The 20,545-nt window shown below is 44.1% G+C and overlaps 1 protein-coding gene across 4 annotated transcripts in view; it reads right to left on the minus strand.

The window, feature by feature from the left end:
- Positions 1-13,762: 13,762 nt before the first annotated feature.
- ASAP2 (ArfGAP with SH3 domain, ankyrin repeat and PH domain 2) overlaps positions 13,763-20,545 on the minus strand; it is a 297,947-nt gene continuing 291,164 nt past the window's right edge. For all 4 annotated transcript variants that reach the window (XM_068280327.1, XM_068280325.1, XM_068280326.1 and 1 more), the window contains 2 exons: positions 18,118-18,240; positions 13,763-14,378 (listed from right to left, as the gene is read on the minus strand). In XM_068280327.1, the coding sequence (XP_068136428.1) occupies positions 14,304-14,378; positions 18,118-18,240 (198 nt within the window). In that variant the 3' untranslated portion in view covers positions 13,763-14,303. The remainder of the gene's footprint in view (positions 14,379-18,117; positions 18,241-20,545) is intronic.

Raw genomic sequence — 20,545 nt, forward strand, 5'->3', positions numbered from 1 at the left:
GTTTACGAGCGGGAGTGCGCGCTAGAGGGAGCGGGAGCGCGGGCAGCGGCGGGAGCGCGGAAAGTACGGATGTCTCCGTCCCTGGGGGTGAAAGGATGGAAAAAGGGACGGAGAAATTCGTACGGGTGGGGGTAAAGTGGTTAAAAACCTGTTTAACATAATTGCCCCACCTAAAACGCTGCATCCCCATGGCTGAAAACTCCATAAATCACCCCAAACTCCCCGGGGCACATCGCGGGGCTCCTTCCCCATAGAGGCAGAGCTTTGGGCTGTAGCTCTGCCTCTACACACGTCCATCTGCGCGTATCTCCGCATCTCCCCGCCCCTCTGTCTTCTTTCACTAAGAGGGGTGGGGGAGAGGCCAAGATACGGACAGATTGACGCACATGAAGGCAGAGCTACAGTCCAAAACTCTACCTCCCCGTGCAGCACAATCCACGACCAGGAAAGTCGTGGATTTTTGCCCCGGGAGTTAGGTGTTATTGAGTTTTTAGCCACGGCGATTTAGGTAGGGCAATTATTTGAAACAGGTTTTTAAAGTAAAAAAAACTTTTTTTCTTAGCCTCAGAGTCTCTTTAAAGGGAACCAGAGACTCCGGACTTGGAAAAAGAAAAAAAGATTTCATACATACCTGGGGCTTCTTCCAGCCCCATAAGCCTGGATCGCTCCCACGCCGCCATCCTCCGCTTCCTGGATCCGCCAGTACCGGTTCCCGTCACATCCGGCGGACGCGGCCAATTGTCCACATGATCAGGGGATCCCTCCATATCCTTACGCGTGCGGCTGCGCAGTATGCAGCCGCACGCGTAAGGGTATGTTGGGAGCCCCTGTGATGCGGACAATTGGCTGCGTGCTGACTCCGACTGGCCAAAACTACGGGACCCGGAACCGGCGGATACAGGAAGCGGAGGACGGCGGCGTGGGAGCGATCCGTGCGTATGGGGCTGGAGGAAGCTTAGGTATGTATAAAATCTTTTTTTTCTGGCGTCTCAGGTTCCCTTTAAGGCCACATACTATTTTTATACAATCTTACCAACATCCATGTAGTATAACGCCAATAGATTCACTGTGACTTGGATATATTTTTCAGTTAGTCTCTTATACTACATGAAAGTGGTAAAATTAGTGATTAATTGTACAGTCAGATTGCATGGTGTGTGGCCACCTTTGTACACTTAACCGCCGTTCAGGAAATGCTTTTGAAAACAAAACCCTGAGAATCCCCCGTGAGGAGATGGATAACTCCAAAACCTGTTGCTTCTCTCAGATTTTAACTACTTACATTTTTTGCTGGAGTGGTCCTTCAAGAATCACTAGATCTGCCTGCAGTTTCTATGTGCCTGTGCTGTAGACATCTCCCCCTTCCTATTGGGGAAGGGAGGAAATGATACAGGAAGCTATAACAACCTGTGCTCACTGTAACCAACAGGAAGAAGATGTTCTGTTTGCAGTAGCATGTGGCATTGTGCTGGATCTCAGCTGCCTTCCTTGCACCAGTTAATCATGCTTATATGACTAGATTACATTTGTACTGCAGGTAACAAGCTGTTAGAGAGGGTTTCATTTGGTTAAAGGAGAACTGTAGTGAGAGGTATATGGAGGCTGCCATATTTGTTTCCTTTTAAGCAATACCAGTTGCCTGGCTAACCTGCAGATCTTCTGCCTTTAATACTTTTAGCCATAAACCCTGAACCAGCATGCAGCATATCAGGGGTTTCTGACATTTTTGTCAGATCTGACAAGATTAGCTGCATGTTTCTGGTGTTATTCACATTACTGCAGACAAATAGCTCAGCAGGGCTGCCAGGCAACTGGTATTTCTTAAAAGGAAATCAATATGGCAGCCTCCATATACCTCTAACTACAGTTCTCCTTTAAGCGCTACAGGGAGTGATAGATTAGAATTACATTTGGATTAGTGGTAGCCTATGGAAGAAAAGCTTGGCGACGCGATGGAAAGAATCAGTTCAGCGCAATGATTTAGTGATCTTATGGAGATGGTCAGCATGGGTCATGTGATCTACAGTCATCATACAAGGCCAGAGGAAAGTAATGTGCGGCTAACCAGCAACAGTGGAACCATAAATAACCTCAAAAAGGCACAGTCAGACTCAGACAGCTACTCTTCCAAGTACCGGTATGTATATGAAACCTCATACAGTCCAAGCATGTACTGTATATGAACCCTCAAACAAAGTCCAAGCATATATATGAACCCTCATAGAAAGTCCAAGCATATATATATGAACCCTCATAGAAAGTTCAAGCATGTATATGAAACCTCATACAAAGTCCAAGCATATACAGTGGGATGCAACAGTTTGGGCAACCTTGTTAATCGTCATGATTTTCCTGTATAAATCGTTGGTTGTTGCAATAAAAAAAATATATTTGAGAAGTGAAATGAAGTTTATTGGATTTACAGAAAGTGTGCAATAATTGTTTAAACAAAATTAGGCAGGTGCATACAATTGGGCACCACATAAAATAAATTACCGTACATCAATATTTAGTAGATCCTCCTTTTGCAGAAATTACAGCCTCTAAACGCTTCCTGTAGGTTTCAATGAGAGTCTGGATTCTGGCTGAAGGGATTTTGGACCATTCCTCTTTACAAAACATCTCTAGTTCATTCAGGTTTGATGGCTTTTGAGCATGGACAGCTCTATTTAACTCACACCACAGATTTTCACTTATACTCTGGTCTGGGGACTGAGATGGCCCATTCCAGAACGCTATGCATGAATGCCTTAGTGGATTTTGAGCAATGTTTAGGGTTGTTGTCTTGTTGAAAGCTCCAGCCCCAGCACAGCTTCAGCTTTGCCACTGATTTCTGGACATTGGTCTCCAGAATCTGCTAATACTGAGTGGAGTCCATGTGTCTATCAACTTTGACAAAATTCCCAGTCCCTGCACTGGCCACACAACACCACAGCATGATGGAACCACCACCATATTTTACTGTAGGTAGCAGGTGTGTTTCTTGGAATTCTGTGTTCTTTTTCCTGCATGCATAACGCCCCTTGTTATGCCCAAATAACTATCTTCGTTTCATCAGTCCACAGCACCTTATTCCAAAATTAAGCTGGCTTGTCCAAATGTGCTTTAGCATACCTCAATCAGCTCTGTTTGTGCTGTGGGCGGAGAAAAGGCTTCCCTTGCATCACTCTTGCATACAGCATCTCCTTGTAAAGTGCGCCGAATGGTTGAACGATGCACAGTGACTCCATCTGCAGCAAGATGATGTTGTAGGTCTTTGGTGCTGTTCCGTGGGTTGACTGACTGTTCTCACCATTCGTCGCTTCTGTTTATCCGAGATTTTTCTTGGTCTGCCACTTCGTGCCTTAACTTGAACTAAGCCTGTGGTCTTCCATTTCCTCAATATGTTCCTAACTGTGGAAACAGACAGTTGAAATCTCTGAGGCAGCTTTCTGTATCCTTCCCCTGGTGAAAAATCTTTGTCTTCAGGTCATTTGAGAGTTGTTTTGAGACCTTCATGTTACTACTCTTCAGAGAAAATTAAAATTGACCCTCTTAAATACGCTTCCTTATAATTGGATTCACCTGTGTATGTAGGTCAGGGGTAATTGAGCTTACCAAGCCAATTTGAGTTCCAATTAGGTTTTGGAATTAAAAAAATGACAACAGTGCCCAAATTTATGCACCTGCTTAATTTTATTTAACCACTTCACCTCAAAGGGTTTTTCCCCTTAAAGCCAATGGGAACCTCTTAAAGTGGATCCGAGGTGAACTTTTACGCATTGCATAATTGTGTTCCTTTCCTATTGTTTATAGGGAATTCCTCAAGCCAAATACTTTTTTAGTTTTAATACTCTAATTCCCTATAAACTAAATAAACCATGCCCACAGGTTTTCAGAGAGCCTTGGCAGTAGCAAGGGCTCATGGGAGCTCAGTCTGGGCAGGAGGAGGGGGAGGTGTTACTAGCCATTGATTTTAGAGGCAGAGGGGAGGATGGAGGAGGGGGGGATTAAGTTTTTTTGCACAAGATACAGATAAGCCTGCCTCTGTGTAATGTTTACAAACAACATAGCTGCTGTCATTGTATCACAGGAAGAAATAATCATTTTCTATTAAAGCTGTTTGCAGCTAGATTTGCTTTGTAAACTATCTAAGCTTTAGATAAGATACAGTATATACAGTAGACAAGTTATAGTTAGTTTTTCATCTCGGATCCTCTTTAACCTCCTTAGCGGTAACCCCGTGAGTGACACGGGGTAAGCCGCCGGAGGGTGCCGCTCAGGCCCTGCTGGGCCGATTTACATAATTTTTTTTTTGCTGGACGCAGCTATCACTTTGCTAGCTGCGCCAGCACCCCGATCGCCGCCGCCGCGCGCCCGATCGCCGCTATCCGGTGCGGCGTGCGCCCCCCCCCCCCAGACCCCTGTGCTGCCTGGCCAATCAGTGCCAGGCAGCGCCAAGGGGTGGATCGGATCTCCCAATGACGTCCCGACGTCGCTGACGTCATCCCGCCCCGTCGCCATGGCGACGGGGGAAGCCCTCCAGGAAATCCCGTTCCTTGAACGGGATTTCCTGATCGCCTATCGCCGGAGGCGATCGGCGGGGCTGGGGGGATGCCGCTGAGCAGCGGCTATCATGTAGCGAGCCCTGGGCTCGCTACATGATTTAAAAAAAACATTTTTTTTTAAAAAACTGCTGCGCTGCCCCCTGGCGGTATTTTTCATACCGCCAAGGGGGTTAATAATAAAAGAAACCAGACACTAACCTAAGGAGAGGGAATGCTCTAGTTCTTAACATGCCTTCCCTCTCCTCTGCCAGTGACCTCAGTGCTGCGCTGGCTCCCCCGTTCAAATCCCCTGCTGAGGGGGACTTCCGAAGTATTCGGGAGCAGAGTCCTCCCAAAGACAGGCAGCTCCATACTGCGCATGCGCAATTGCGCGATAGAGTCTTCGGGAGCACTCGGGCTCCCGAAGACTTTCCGAAGTCACTTTCACCGGTGGAAGGAGCAGTATTTGACAAATTTAGTCAAACACTACTCCTAGGGACAGCGCAGCACCGTGGGCACCAGGAGAGTAAAGGGAAGGTTCATTAGGACCTAGAGCCTTCCCTCTCCTTAACCTCCCCAGCGTTCAATTTCCCCAGGATTTCTGTGCAAACAGTGATAAAATGTATTTTTAAAACTTTTTTTTTTCTGTAACTTGCCAAAATGTGTCAAGCAATGGTCTAGTATACAGTGCAGGAGAGTATTGATGTGTATGCATGTTTACACTGTTCACAGCATGTTTTTTTTGAACTGACATTTCTGTCCATACCGCTAGGGAGGTTAAGCAAGTATTTTTTTTTTTTTTTTTATGTAGCGGTTCCCATTGGCTTTAAAAAACCAGAGCAATTTTAACCTGTCAGCGCTCCTTCCATTCATTCGCCTATAACTTTATTGCAACATATAACGAAACAATCTACTGGTATATCTTGTTTTTTTCGCCACCAATTAGGCTTTCTTAGGGGGTACTTTTTGCTAAGAATTATTTTATTCTAAAAATGTTTTATCAGGAAAATAAGAAAAAAATGAAAAAATTCATTATTTCTCAGTTTGTGGCCATTATAGTTTTAAAATAATATATTCTAACGGAAATAAAAATGACATTTTATTTGCCCATTTGTCCCGGTTATTGCAACATTTAACATTTTTCCCTAGTACAATGTATGGCGCCAATATTTCATTTGGAAATAAAGGTGCATTCTTTCAGTTTTGCGTCCATCCCCGATTACAAGCCCATAATTTAAAAAGTTATAGTAATATACCCAATTGACATACATATTAACAAAGTTCAGTCCCTAAGGTAACTATTTATGTAATTTTCTATTTTTTTTTTTTTTAAATGTTTGCCAGTTATGGGGAGTGTAGGAGGTCAGGAATTAATTTAAATAGAAAAAACAAGGTAACTAGGGATTATTTGCTACAACAACAACAACAACAACAACAAATAACATTTGTAGAGCGCTTTTCTCCCATAGGACTCAAAGCGCATAAGCATGGCTCAGACCATTGTGGTACAGAGGAAGAATTTTATAAGTCCGGAAATGCCAGGCTAAACAGGTGGCTTTTCAGTCTGGATTTGAATAGCTCCAGGGATGGTGCTGTCTTTACTGGGTGTGGCAGGGAGTTCCAAAGAGTAGGGGCAGCATGACAGAAGGCTCTATCTCCAGATTTTTTGAGGTGCACTCTGGGAGTGACCAAGTTTATAGAACTAGCTGATCTGAGGTTGTGAGAGGTGTGGTGCAGCTTCAGCAAGTCCTTCATGTATCCAGGGCCCAGATTGTGCAGGGATTTGAATGTCAGCAGTCCAATCTTGAAGAGTATTCTCCACTCTACTGGTAGCCAGTGCAGTGAGCGAAGGATCGGTGTAATGTGACAGTGGTGAGGCTGGTTTGTTAGCAATTTGGCAGCAGCATTCTGCACTAATTGCAGGCGACGCAGGTCCTTTTTGGGGAGGCCAGCATAAAGGGCATTGCAGTAGTCCAGTCGTGATGTGATGAAGGCGTGAACTAGGGTTGGAAGATCCTCTGGGGGAATCAGATGTTTAATCTTTGCAATGTTCTTCAGATGAAAGTAGGAAGATTTAACTACAGATGAAATTTGGTTTCTGAAACTTAAATCCCCATCGATTAGTACGCCAAGGCTGCTCACAAGGTTGGAGCTGTTTATGTTCGAATTGCTGAATTTTTTTTTGACAATTTGGCCACAAGATGTCCTCAGCGGCGTATTCAGTCTCCGTACTATTGGTACGGAAACGGAAGGACAACGTGGCTGGGATTTGTCAATGGCAGAGCCGCCTGGAATAGACGGCAGCAGCCATTCACACGGGGAATTAGATCAATGAATGGGATCTGTTTTCTCACCAATTCATTGATCTAGCAGCTGGCGATCGGCGGTAATGAGTGGTGGTACAGAGCACAGGGGGGTGAGCGGGGGAGGCTGCGGCGAGAGGGACATAGTACCTACGCCCCTGCACAGAATTGGGGCATTTTGCAGGGGCATAGTTACTCGTCTCGGGGGAGGGGAAGTGTTTAAACAATTATTGCGCACTTTCTCTAAATACAATAAACGTCATTTCACTGCTTAAATATCACTGTGTGTGTGTCTCCTATATGATATTTAACTAACATTTTTTATTGCAACAACCAACGATTTATATAGGAAAAACATGCCGATTAACAAGGTTGCCCAAACTTTCGCATCCCACTGTATATGAAACATCATACAGTCCAAGCATGTATATGAAACATCATACAGTCCAAGCATGTATATGAAACATCATACAAAGTCCAAGCATGTATATGAACCCCCATACAAAGTCCAAGCATGTATATGAACCCCAATACAAAGTCCAAGCATGTATATGAAACCTCATACAAAGTCCAAGCATGTACAGGATCTTCTAAAAAATTTAGCATATTGTGATGAAGTTCATTATTTTCTGTAATGTACTGATAAACATTAGACTTTCATATATTTTAGATTCATTACACACAACTGAAGTAGTTCAAGCCTTTTATTGTTAGAATATTGATGATTTTGGCATACAGCTCATGAAAACCCAAATTTCCTATCTCAAAAAATTAGCATATCATGAAAAGGTTCTCTAAACGAGCTATTAACCTAATCATCTGAATCAACTAATTAACTCTAAACACCTGCAAAAGATTCCTGAGGCTTTTAAAAACTCCCAGCCTGGTTCATTACTCAAAACCGCAATCATGGGTAAGACTGCCGACCTGACTGCTGTCCAGAAGGCCATCATTGACACCCTCAGGCAAGAGGGTAAGACACAGAAAGACATTTCTGAACGAATAGGCTGTTCCCAGAGTGCTGTATCAAGGCACCTCAGTGGGAAGTCTGTGGGAAGGAAAAAGCGTGGCAGAAAACGCTGCACAACGAGAAGAGGTGACCGGACCCTGAGTAGGATTGTGGAGAAGGACCGATTCCAGACCTTGGGGGACCTGTGGAAGCAGTGGACTGAGTCTGGAGTAGAAACATCCAGAGCCACCGTGTACAGGCGTGTGCAGGAAATGGGCTACAGGTGCCGCATTCCCCAGGTAAAGACACTTTTGAACCAGAAACAGCGGCAGAAGCGCCTGACCTGTACTTGACACTGGACTTCAGGCATTTTGGCATTTCCCTCTCCCCAGTCTTCCTCCAGACTCTGGCACCTTGATTTCCGAATGACGTGCAAATGTTGCTTTCATCCGAAAAAAGTGCTTTGGACCACAGGCTACAGAGAAGCAACAGTCCAGTGCTGCTTCTCTGTAGCCCAGGTCAGGCGCTTCTGCCGCTGTTTCTGGTTCAAAAGTGGCTTGACCTGGGGAATGCGGCACCTGTAGCCCATTTCCTGCACACACCTGTACACGGTGGCTCAGGATGTTTCTACTCCAGACTCAGTCCACTGCTTCCGCAGGTCCCTCAAGGTCTGGAATCGGTCCTTCTCCACAATCTTCCTCAGGGTCCGGTCACCTCTTCTCGTTGTGCAGCGTTTTCTGTCACGCTTTTTCCTTCCCACAGACTTCCCACTGAGGTGTCTTGATACAGCACTCTGGGAACAGCCTATTCGTTCAGAAATGTCTTTCTGTGTCTTACCCTCTTGCCTGAGGGTGTCAATGATGGCCTTCTGGACAGCAGTCAGGTCGGCAGTCTTACCCATGATTGCGGTTTTGAGTAATGAATCAAGCTGGGAGTTTTAAAAGCCTCAGGAATCTTTTGCAGGTGTTTAGAGTAATTAGTTGATTCAGATGATTAGGTTAATAGCTCGTTTAGAGAACCTTTTCGTGATATGCTAATTTTTTGAGATAGGAATTTTGGGTTTTCATGAGCTGTATGCCAAAATCATTAATATTATAACAATAAAAGGCTTTGAACTACTTCAGTTGTGTGTAATGAATCTAAAATATATGAAAGTCTAATGTTTATCAGTACATTACAGAAAATAATGAACTTTATCACAATATGCTAATTTTTTGAGAAGATCCTGTATATGAACCCCCATACAAAGTCCAAGCATGTATATGAACCCCCATACAAAGTCCAAGCATGTATATGAACCCCCATACAAAGTCCAAGCATGTATATGAACCCCCATACAAAGTCCAAGCATGTATATGAACCCAAATACAAAGTCCAAGCATGTATATGAACCCCATGCAAAGGCCAAGCATGTATATTAACCTCCATACAAAGTCCAAGCATGTATATGAACCCCCATACAGTCCAAGCATGTATATAAACCCTCCTACAAAGTCCAAGCATGTATATGAACCCCAATACAAAGTCCAAGCATGTATATGAACCCCCATACAAAGTCCAAGCATGTATATGAACCCCCATACAAAGTCCAAGCATGTATATGAAACCTCATACAAAGTCCAAGCATGTATATGAACCCCCATACAAAGTCCAAGCATGTATATGAACCCCAATACAAAGTCCAAGCATGTATATGAACCCCAATACAAAGTCCAAGCATGTATATGAACCCCCATACAAAGTCCAAGCATGTATATGAACCCCCATACAAAGTCCAAGCATGTATATGAACCCCCATACAAAGCCCAAGCATGTATATGAAACCTCATACAAAGTCCAAGCATGTATATGAACCCCAATACAAAGTCCAAGCATGTATATGAACCCCCATACAAAGTCCAAGCATGTATATGAACCCCTATACAAAGTCCAAGCATGTATATGAAACCTCATACAGTCCAAGCATGTATATGAACCCCAATACAAAGTCCAAGCATGTATATGAACCCCCATACAAAGTCCAAGCATGTATATGAACCCCCATACAAAGTCCAAGCATGTATATGAACCCCCATACAAAGTCCAAGCATGTATATGAACCCCCATACAAAGTCCAAGCATGTATATGAAACCTCATACAGTCCAAGCATGTATATGAACCCCAATACAAAGTCCAAGCATGTATATGAACCCCAATACAAAGTCCAAGCATGTATATGAACTCCCATACAAAGTCCAAGCATGTATATGAACCCCATACAAAGTCCAAGCATGTATATGAACCCTCATACAGTCCAAGCATGTATATGAACCCCCATACAAAGTCCAAGCATGTATATGAAACCTCATACAAAGTCCAATCATGTATATGAACCCCAATACAAAGTCCAAGCATGTATATGAACCCCCATACAAAGTCCAAGCATGTATATGAACCCCCATACAAAGTCCAAGCATGTATATGAAACCTCATACAAAGTCCAAGCATGTATATGAACCCCAATACAAAGTCCGAGCATGTATATGAAACCCCATACAAAGACCAAGCATGTATATGAACCCTCATACAGTCCAAGCATGTATATGAACCCCCATACAAAGTCCAAGCATGTATATGAAACCTCATACAAAGTCCAATCATGTATATGAACCCCAATACAAAGTCCAAGCATGTATATGAACCCCCATACAAAGTCCAAGCATGTATATGAACCCCCATACAAAGTCCAAGCATGTATATGAACCCCCATACAAAGTCCAAGCATGTATATGAAACCTCATACAAAGTCCAAGCATGTATATGAACCCCAATACAAAGTCCGAGCATGTATATGAACCCCCATACAAAGTCCAAGCATGTATATGAAACCTCATACAAAGTCCAATCATGTATATGAACCCCAATACAAAGTCCAAGCATGTATATGAACCCCCATACAAAGTCCAAGCATGTATATGAACCCCCATACAAAGTCCAAGCATGTATATGAACCCCCATACAAAGTCCAAGCATGTATATGAACCCCCATACAAAGTCCAAGCATGTATATGAACCCCCATACAAAGTCCAAGCATGTATATGAACCCCCATACAAAGTCCAAGCATGTATATGAACCCCCATACAAAGTCCAAGCATGTATATGAAACCTCATACAGTCCAAGCATGTATATGAACCCCAATACAAAGTCCAAGCATGTATATGAACTCCCATACAAAGTCCAAGCATGTATATGAACCCCATACAAAGTCCAAGCATGTATATGAACCCTCATACAGTCCAAGCATGTATATGAACCCCCATACAAAGTCCAAGCATGTATATGAAACCTCATACAAAGTCCAATCATGTATATGAACCCCAATACAAAGTCCAAGCATGTATATGAACCCCCATACAAAGTCCAAGCATGTATATGAACCCCCATACAAAGTCCAAGCATGTATATGAAACCTCATACAAAGTCCAAGCATGTATATGAACCCCAATACAAAGTCCGAGCATGTATATGAAACCCCATACAAAGACCAAGCATGTATATGAACCCTCATACAGTCCAAGCATGTATATGAACCCCCATACAAAGTCCAAGCATGTATATGAAACCTCATACAAAGTCCAATCATGTATATGAACCCCAATACAAAGTCCAAGCATGTATATGAACCCCCATACAAAGTCCAAGCATGTATATGAACCCCCATACAAAGTCCAAGCATGTATATGAACCCCCATACAAAGTCCAAGCATGTATATGAAACCTCATACAAAGTCCAAGCATGTATATGAACCCCAATACAAAGTCCGAGCATGTATATGAACCCCCATACAAAGTCCAAGCATGTATATGAAACCTCATACAGTCCAAGCATGTATATGAACCCCAATACAAAGTCCAAGCATGTATATGAACTCCCATACAAAGTCCAAGCATGTATATGAACCCCATACAAAGTCCAAGCATGTATATGAACCCTCATACAGTCCAAGCATGTATATGAACCCCCATACAAAGTCCAAGCATGTATATGAAACCTCATACAAAGTCCAATCATGTATATGAACCCCAATACAAAGTCCAAGCATGTATATGAACCCCCATACAAAGTCCAAGCATGTATATGAACCCCCATACAAAGTCCAAGCATGTATATGAAACCTCATACAAAGTCCAAGCATGTATATGAACCCCAATACAAAGTCCGAGCATGTATATGAAACCCCATACAAAGACCAAGCATGTATATGAACCCTCATACAGTCCAAGCATGTATATGAACCCCCATACAAAGTCCAAGCATGTATATGAAACCTCATACAAAGTCCAATCATGTATATGAACCCCAATACAAAGTCCAAGCATGTATATGAACCCCCATACAAAGTCCAAGCATGTATATGAACCCCCATACAAAGTCCAAGCATGTATATGAACCCCCATACAAAGTCCAAGCATGTATATGAAACCTCATACAAAGTCCAAGCATGTATATGAACCCCAATACAAAGTCCGAGCATGTATATGAACCCCCATACAAAGTCCAAGCATGTATATGAAACCTCATACAAAGTCCAATCATGTATATGAACCCCCATACAAAGTCCAAGCATGTATATGAACCCCCATACAAAGTCCAAGCATGTATATGAACCCCCATACAAAGTCCAAGCATGTATATGAACCCCCATACAAAGTCCAGGCATGTATATGAAACCCATACAAAGTCCAAGTTTGTATATGAACCCCCATACAGGATGCCAAATTGTTAGAACAGTTTTGGATTATCTATGACAGTCTGACAGTATAGGTAAAAGATTGCTGCAAGGAACATTGTGAGACTAAGAGCCCTTTTACACAAGCAGTTGATAGGCAGTGAAAAGACTATTGAACTCTCAACACTGCTTGGTGGTGCCTGGTAAATGCTCGGTACTGCTTGGCAACTGTTCACTGAGCGGGCAGTTCAGCTGCCCATGTAAAAGGGCCCTAAGTGACCCAACCTTGACAGATCCGTTTTTACAGAAATCCATTTTTGATTCGGTCAGTGTGAACTGACCCTTAAACCCTCTATAAATTATCCAGACAAAGGAAAAAGCCACAATATGCTAAGTGGTTTGAATCGCTATCCCAGAATAAGTCTTGTCCTGTTCAGTGGCTAGTATATATATCTGCCTCAAGACCGTCATTCAGAGTGTAAATATTAGTACAATCCACCCAGCACACTGTTTGTCAGGGCTGTGGAGTGAGTACAAAATCATCCGACTCCTCAGCTTAAAGTGAACCTCCGGACTAAAAATCAACTCAGCAGCACTGAAAAGACTTGGTGTTTCTTTAACAGTTTCACAGCATCAGAACTTTGTTTCTCTTATACAAGCCTCCTTTTTAGCTGCACAGAAGAAAACTGCCCGGGCTTTTTTCCCCTGATGCTGTGCAAAGCATGATGGGATTTCTGATGATGTTGTTCTCATTCTGCTGATTTGGTGCAATTTTTTTTTTTACATTTTGAATTTACATTTGAAGCCTAGCGTGTGCAGCTGGGAGGGGTAATCAGGACACAGGACAGATGGAACTGTCTCCTGCTCCTTGTCACTTCCTTTCAACCAAAAAGATGGCTGCCCCCATGACAAAGATGGCAGCACCCATAAATCACAAACATTTGCCTTTTTTTTTTAAAAAACAGGGTGGGTAAGAGATTATATTACCTATCTGTTCTAATTAACATAACTAATGTAACTTAATGACAGTATGTTTGTTTAGGCTGAAGTTCCCCTTTAATAAACCACTGACGCATAGTACCCAAAATTGCTCTAACTCTGACTCCTTAGCCTAATATTTACCAGGGCTGTGGAGTCGGTACAAAAATCATCTGACTGTCTCCGCAGATCTATGAAACCACCAACTCCAGGTACCCAGAATTGCTCCGACTGACTCCACAACCCTGCTTTTTGTCACTTTAGAAGTTTGAATATTCACACGAAAGTAAAAGTAGGCAGCATAAAGGTTTATTCAATTGGTCTGGTTATTAGCAAATCACACAGAGCTAAACAATCAGTTCCATAAAAAAGTAGAGTTAATTATATAGAAAAAAAAAACAATTTATTCCTAAGAGACGTTAACCCATTAGCTGCAGATGAGTCTATAGTGCATTGCCCTGCAATGTGTTTCAGATCCTCTGTAACAAGGAGTGGAATCTATGGATAGAGACATCGTTAGTAAACCATTGGTCAGAGATAGGAAGGATCATAACATAGATCCTCAGAATATAAGACTGCAGAAATCTCTAGAGTTCAACAAAAGTATCTACATCCGATTGGCAATAAACTTCCATAAAAGGAACAATAAATATACACTGAAGTAGGAGTCTTGGCAGAAGCTGGTCCTCTGTCTCTTACAGAGGGAGTGATGAAGAGAGAAGAGAGTTCAGCTTATAATCATGAGTGGCTTGATCTCCTCAGTCTTCTCTAGTGGTGCTGGAGGTCTTCTGCTCGTGGACTCCGGAGACCGAGGCCCTCATAGTCCTGGATGGCTTATTCTACAAAGAAGTGTACAAAAGACACAGGGAATGCTCCTCGTCGCGAAGGCTCACCATCTATATGGCCAATCTGTGAAAATCATAAAAAGCGATTATAATATATTTAGTTTTAGTGTTTAGCATGCCTTGCAGTACTGGTGCCACAAGCTTGAATCCCACCCAGATCACTATCTGCACGTTTCCTCCCAAACGCCAAACGAAGTCGTAGGTTAATTGTCTCCCCCTTCTTCCCCCCCCCCCCCCCCGAATAAAAAAATAAAAAATGCTCAATTGGCGTCAGGTCGGGAGCAGGTCACTAGCGGCATTCGATTTCGGGCAAAGTGAAGCAGCACTGGAGATACTCTCAACTGTCCACCAGAGCTTCATTCTGAGTCTTCTCTCCACCGCAGGGGCTTCTTCCTGACTCTTCAATTCTCGGGGAGCTATGGGTCATGTAAAAAACACCAGAGGCCAAATCCTAGAGTCCTCTAGTGGTGATGTAAGGTACGTACCACAGTGCCCCTAGTGTTTAGTTTCTGGAAACACTGGGTCAGATTTATGAAAGCATTACCAACAGTTTTTTCTTCTTAAACAAATCTGCATGATAAGAACATTCCTAAATCCTCCTCAATAGCAGTAGTTTAGCATGAATTTTTAGAACTGCACTACAGTTAAGAAAAGTGCAAATCCAGCCCTAAACTGTTGCAAATTAAGCACGTCAGCATTTCTACACAGCTTGTGCAGTGCAGGCTAGACATGATTTCTGAAGTGCTCCTCCCTTCTGCTTCCAGGTACCCTGTGAAGCTGTTCTGTGCTTAACCGTTCCAGTGCTGGGCATTGACGCAATACAGCAGATGTATTGGTTACCTAACAGCAATTTCCCTCACATACTGCACTGTCTGAGAAACCTTCTAACTCCTCCTATTCCTAACACTTTAAAGTGGAACTGAGATTAAAAAACAGAGTTTCACTTACCTGGGGCTTCTGCCAGTCCCTTGCAGCTTTCCTGTCCCGTGACGGTCCTGCACCATCCTCCGTTCTCCTGCCACCAGCTACTTCCGGTTCAGTCGACTCGGCAACTGCACATGGGTGGCCCTGAGCCACGCGTATCTTTCTCTGCAATCGCGTCTTGCGCTACTACCGCAGGACACTATTGTGGGCGGGAAAGAGACACGTGGCTTGCCGTCGACTTACAATTCGATGGTACAACAGTACCGAAAGTAGCTGGCGGCGGGAGAATGTAGGATCATGGAGGACAGGAAGGCTGCAAGGGGCTGGCAGAAGCCCCATGTAAAGGTCCGTACACACGCCGGACTGGAGGCAGCGACAGGTCCGTCGTTGCCTCCCGCTGGGTGGGCGTGCCAACGACAGTCCGGCGTGTGTACGCACTGTCGGCGGACTGATACGGCTGTTTCTGAGCGATCCGCCCGGCGGATTGCTCAGAAACAGCCGTATCAGTCCGCCGACAGTGCGTACACACGCCGGACTGTCGTTGGCACGCCCACCCAGCGGGAGGCAACGACGGACCCGTCGTTGCCTCCAGTCCGGCGTGTGTACGGACCTTAAGACAGACAATTTTTTTTTTATTTCAGTTCTGCTTTAAGAAGGAAACTGCACTATTAAGTGATTTCTTAATATAAGTGAATTCTTAATAACCTCCCAATATTTTGTCTCAGACATTTTTGATAAATGTCCCCCCACAGCTTCCCGGGAGTGAAGAGACGGGATGAAGCAGTGGCGGTAGAGAGAAAACACAGGAGGATATTGCAGTGGACAGGTGAGAGTAGCTCTGATGTAATTTGGCTTAAATCGAATGCTGCTAGTGACATGCTCTTGACCTGCCGGGTGGACAGGTGAGAATATTCGCTGCTCTCACACTCGACAGGGCCGAAGGATGGGGGGAGACACAGCAGGCAGTGCAAACAGCTTTTCAATCAATTTCATGCTGAAACCTATTTAAAATCTGTAAGCAGTGTGTGGAGGGATCGATCAGAAAGATCCCTCTCTGATCAAATAATGGTCTAAAAGGGATCTATGTGTTAGCCACATCGACTAGTGTTTGGGCCAGCTTAATGCAATACAGTCTGACCAGTGCACGGTACAGGTGTGGTGAGGATGTGTGGTTGAAGGATATCCAGAGTGGAGGTTAGATTTACTTAATTGGGGCTTCTTCCAGTCCCTAGAAGTCCATCAGGTCCCTCGCTGTAGTTCTGTTGCCTCCAGGATGCCGCTCTCCCCTCCAAAAGATGCCCAACCCCAGCTGTGGTCGCGGGCTACTGAGCTCACACGGGAGTGTCCTGCACTTGCAAAGTCTTTGTGAACTACAGGAGCACGATCCAGGCTGACAACACCACAGCTGTGGTGAGGTGTGGTGGGAGCTTTCAGAGGGGACGGTGCCATCACAGCACGGGACCTGATAGATTGCTAGCAGCTGGAAGCAGCCCAAGGTAGGTAAAGTTAATAACCCCCCTGATATCCTTTAAGGTGGATTTCATAATTGGAAATATTTACACAGAAAAGTAACTGCTGAGCCACAAACGGTCTATGGTCAGCCAACAGTTTGCTTGGAAACAGTTTTACATCACTCCTTAAACCATTTATGCCACCTGGACGTGATTGTCACGTCCAGGAGGCTGCCGCTGTGCTGCTGCGTGCTCCCATGCGAGCTTGCACGCGCCAGCGTGCTCCCGTACCGCCCCCCGTTAGCCCGGAGATCAATGAATGGAAACATAGTTCCCATTCATTGATCTAAGTCTAAGTCCCCGATAGAAAGGCCGCAGTCTTTCTGAGAAAAAGAGAGCGTTCACTTCCAGGCCTGAAAAAAAAAAAATTAACTGTGGCCATCTTGTGGCCAGATAGTAAAACTACAACTACATGCATTTTTTTATAACATAAACACACATTATTACATTTAAAATTAACTGTTTACCTCCCACACCAAAAATTACCCAAATAAAAATGTTAATGAAAAAAAAAATTACGTTTAAAAAAACAAAAAAACTAAACAAATAGTTACATAAGGGTCTGAACTTTTTAATATGCATGTGAAGAGGGTATATTACAAGCATTTTTTAAATTACAGTATAAGATTGTAAATAGTGATGGATGCAAAACTGAAAAAATGCACCTTTATTTCCAAATAAAATATTGGCGCCATACATTGTGATAGGGACATAATTTAAATGGTGTAATAACCGGGATAAATGGTAAATAAAATACATAGGTTTTAATTATGGTAGCATGTATTATTTTAAAGCGAAAATGGATGAAAACTGAGAAATAATTATTTTTTTTCTTAATATTCCTGTTAAAATGCATTTAGAATAAAATAATTCTTAGCAAAATGTACCATCCAAAGAAAGCCTACCGTAATTGGTGGTGGAAAAAACAAGATATAGATCAATTATTTGTGATAATTAGTTTTAAAGTTATTGGCGAATGAATGGGAGGTGAAAATTGCTCTGATGCTTAAAGGGAACCTTAACTGAGAGGGATATGGATGTTTCCTTTTAAACAATACCAGTTGCCTGGCTGTCCTGCTGATCTCTTTTCTGCAGTAGTATCTGGATCTCATACCTGAAACAAGCATGCAGCTAATCCAGTCTGACTTCAGTCAGAGCATCTGATCTGCATGCTTGTTCAGGGGCTGTGGCTGAAAGTATTAGAGACACAGGATCAGCAGGAGAGTCAGGCAAATGGTATTATTTTAAAAGGAAAAATCCACATCCTTCTCAGCTTAGGTTCCCTTTAAGGTAAAAAATATTTGCGGCCTAAAATGGTTAAGGCTACATCCTTTCTCATACAGAGGCACTTGTCACACGTGTACTCACCCACCACTCGTGGTCCTCCTCTCCATCCACCACAATAACTTCTCCCTCCAGAAAGGTCAGCTCATCCGGGTTGTCAGCCATACAGTTATATACAGCTTTCCCTCTTTTTGGCTTGGTCTTTGCCTGCAAGTCAACATGATATATTTACACACTGGCCTAGTTTTATGCAACACTGCAATAATTAGAAACAAAGAAAGGTAGAAATACCTCAATATTACAGGCCTGAGGACTGCCCTGTACAACAAAAAATAACCACAAGAGGCTAGGGTCATTCAATTTAATAAAATAAAGTCTATTAGTAAGAAGGTAAGAGGAATATGGAAGGTAGGGCCGTCCCACCTATAACGCCTCAGGTGGCGGAGGTCTGGGGGTTGCACCAGGCAGCACCGGGAAATGTGCCTGGCCTGTCACCACCCAGTTTACAGCTGGCCGTCTGGCCATGCAGGGGCCCGCCGTGAGGTGAGCTGGAGGTGGTAGCAGCAGGGGGGAGGGAGGGGCAGGGCAGCAGGCACAGTGGTGCCCCCCGTCCTCGTTACCGCTGTGTACAAGTGTCAGACAGCGGGCAGGGAAGCAATGATTCATCTCCTTCCGTTCTAGGCGCTGCATTCCCCTGCTCGTCACTTCCTGCAATGCCGCCCACTGTACTTGCGGAAGTACAGTGGGCGGCATTGCAGGAAATGATGAGTAGGGGAATGCAGCGCCTGGAACGGAAGGAGGTGAGTCATTGCTTCCCCACCCACTGCCTGACACTTGTACACAGCACTAATAGCTGAAGGGGGGGCACGGATGGGGGGACCCAGCTGAGGGAGGGGGATCCGACCCCACCGCTGTGCCCACTGCTCTACCTTCCTGGCTGCTACCCCTGAAAGGCTACATATACTGGGAGCAATTATACTACCTATACAGGGGCAACTATACAACCTGTACTGAAGCAACTATACTAGCTACCTATACGGGAGAAATTACACTACCTATGCGGGGGCAACTATACTACCTGTACTGGGGCAACTATACTAGCTACCTGCGTGCATCTTCACAAGTTTGCCTCAGGCACCAAAAAGTCTAGAAGTGGTGCTGATAGAAGGTGTCACAGGTACCCAGACAGCTCAAGATAACCCAGAACCACTAGGAAGGTATAAAGGGCTTAAAAGGAACCCAAAGTGAGAGGTAAACGGAGATTGCTACATTTGTTTCCTTTCAAACAATACCAGTTACCTGGCAGTGCTGCTGATCCCTTCAGCTGCAGTAATGTTTGAATCACAGAATTTGTCAGAAACATTTGCTCTGCATGTTTGTTAAGGGTCTATGGTTAAAAGCATTAAGGTGCTCATACAGCTAGTATGGGTAGATCGACCAAGAGACAGATTTTTCTGTGATCGAAACCGATTACATAGAGATCTGTTGGCTGCCCATACACCACTGGCCAATTGCTGATCGATTCCAGCATTAAATCTCTCAGGAATCGTCCTTGTGATGACTCCTTCATCGATGTCCCCCCAAATGTTAATGTACACCCTATTGCCCCACCCCCGGTGGAGTCTCTGCAACTCTCACCTGTTTGGCCGCTGTGAGTCCAGCTTCTCCGCCCTCATTTACATCACACATGGCTGCTGGGCATTGGCACATGACGTCACACTCACCAGTGCAGCAGCCATGTAGGACCTGAATATGCAGAAGAAGGAGCAGCTGGACTTGCGGCAGCCAGACAGGCGAGAGACCCGATCTCACCCGATAGACCACGCCAGCCTGAGATTTCCCAGCTTGTTTGATCGATACATTTGACCCATTATCAAACGAATGGTCAATAAGCCGCAAAATTGATGTATGGCCACCTTAAAAGTCAGAGGATCAGCAGGAATACCAGGTAACTGGTATTGTTTAAAGGAAATAAATCTGCCAGCCTCCATATACCTCTCACTTCAAGTTCTCTTTAAAGCATGAGTGTCAAACTGAAATACAAAGTGGGCCGAAATTGAACACTGGGGACCAAGTCGCAGGCCAACTTCAATGTCTACTGGCCACCTTCCTTCCTTATAAAGTTCCCTGGTGTCTAATGGCTTCCCTCCAACCCTTATACAGTTCACACGTGTCTAGTGGTCCTCCTACCTCTCCTATACAGTTCCTTGGTGTCTAGTGGTCCCCACCCTCCCCTATACAGTTCCCTAGTGTTTACTGCTTTGCCCTACTGCCCCATATGGCTTCCCTGGTGTTCTAGGGCTTCACCTCCAATTTAGCTTCCCTGGTAGTCTAGAGAGTGGGCCAAACATAATGCAAAGTGGGGAAACCACTTGGAAGCCAAATTTAATGGCTATGAGGGGCCAGATTTGGCCCACAGGTCGGAGTTTGACATGTATGCTTTAAAGTAAACCTGAACAGAAAGGGATAGGGATATTTGCTGTTGATGCTGTACAGCAGGGGTCTCAAACTC

Source organism: Hyperolius riggenbachi, chromosome 4 (genome assembly GCF_040937935.1).
Source record: "Hyperolius riggenbachi isolate aHypRig1 chromosome 4, aHypRig1.pri, whole genome shotgun sequence".
In the NCBI taxonomy this organism is placed as follows: domain Eukaryota; kingdom Metazoa; phylum Chordata; class Amphibia; order Anura; family Hyperoliidae; genus Hyperolius; species Hyperolius riggenbachi.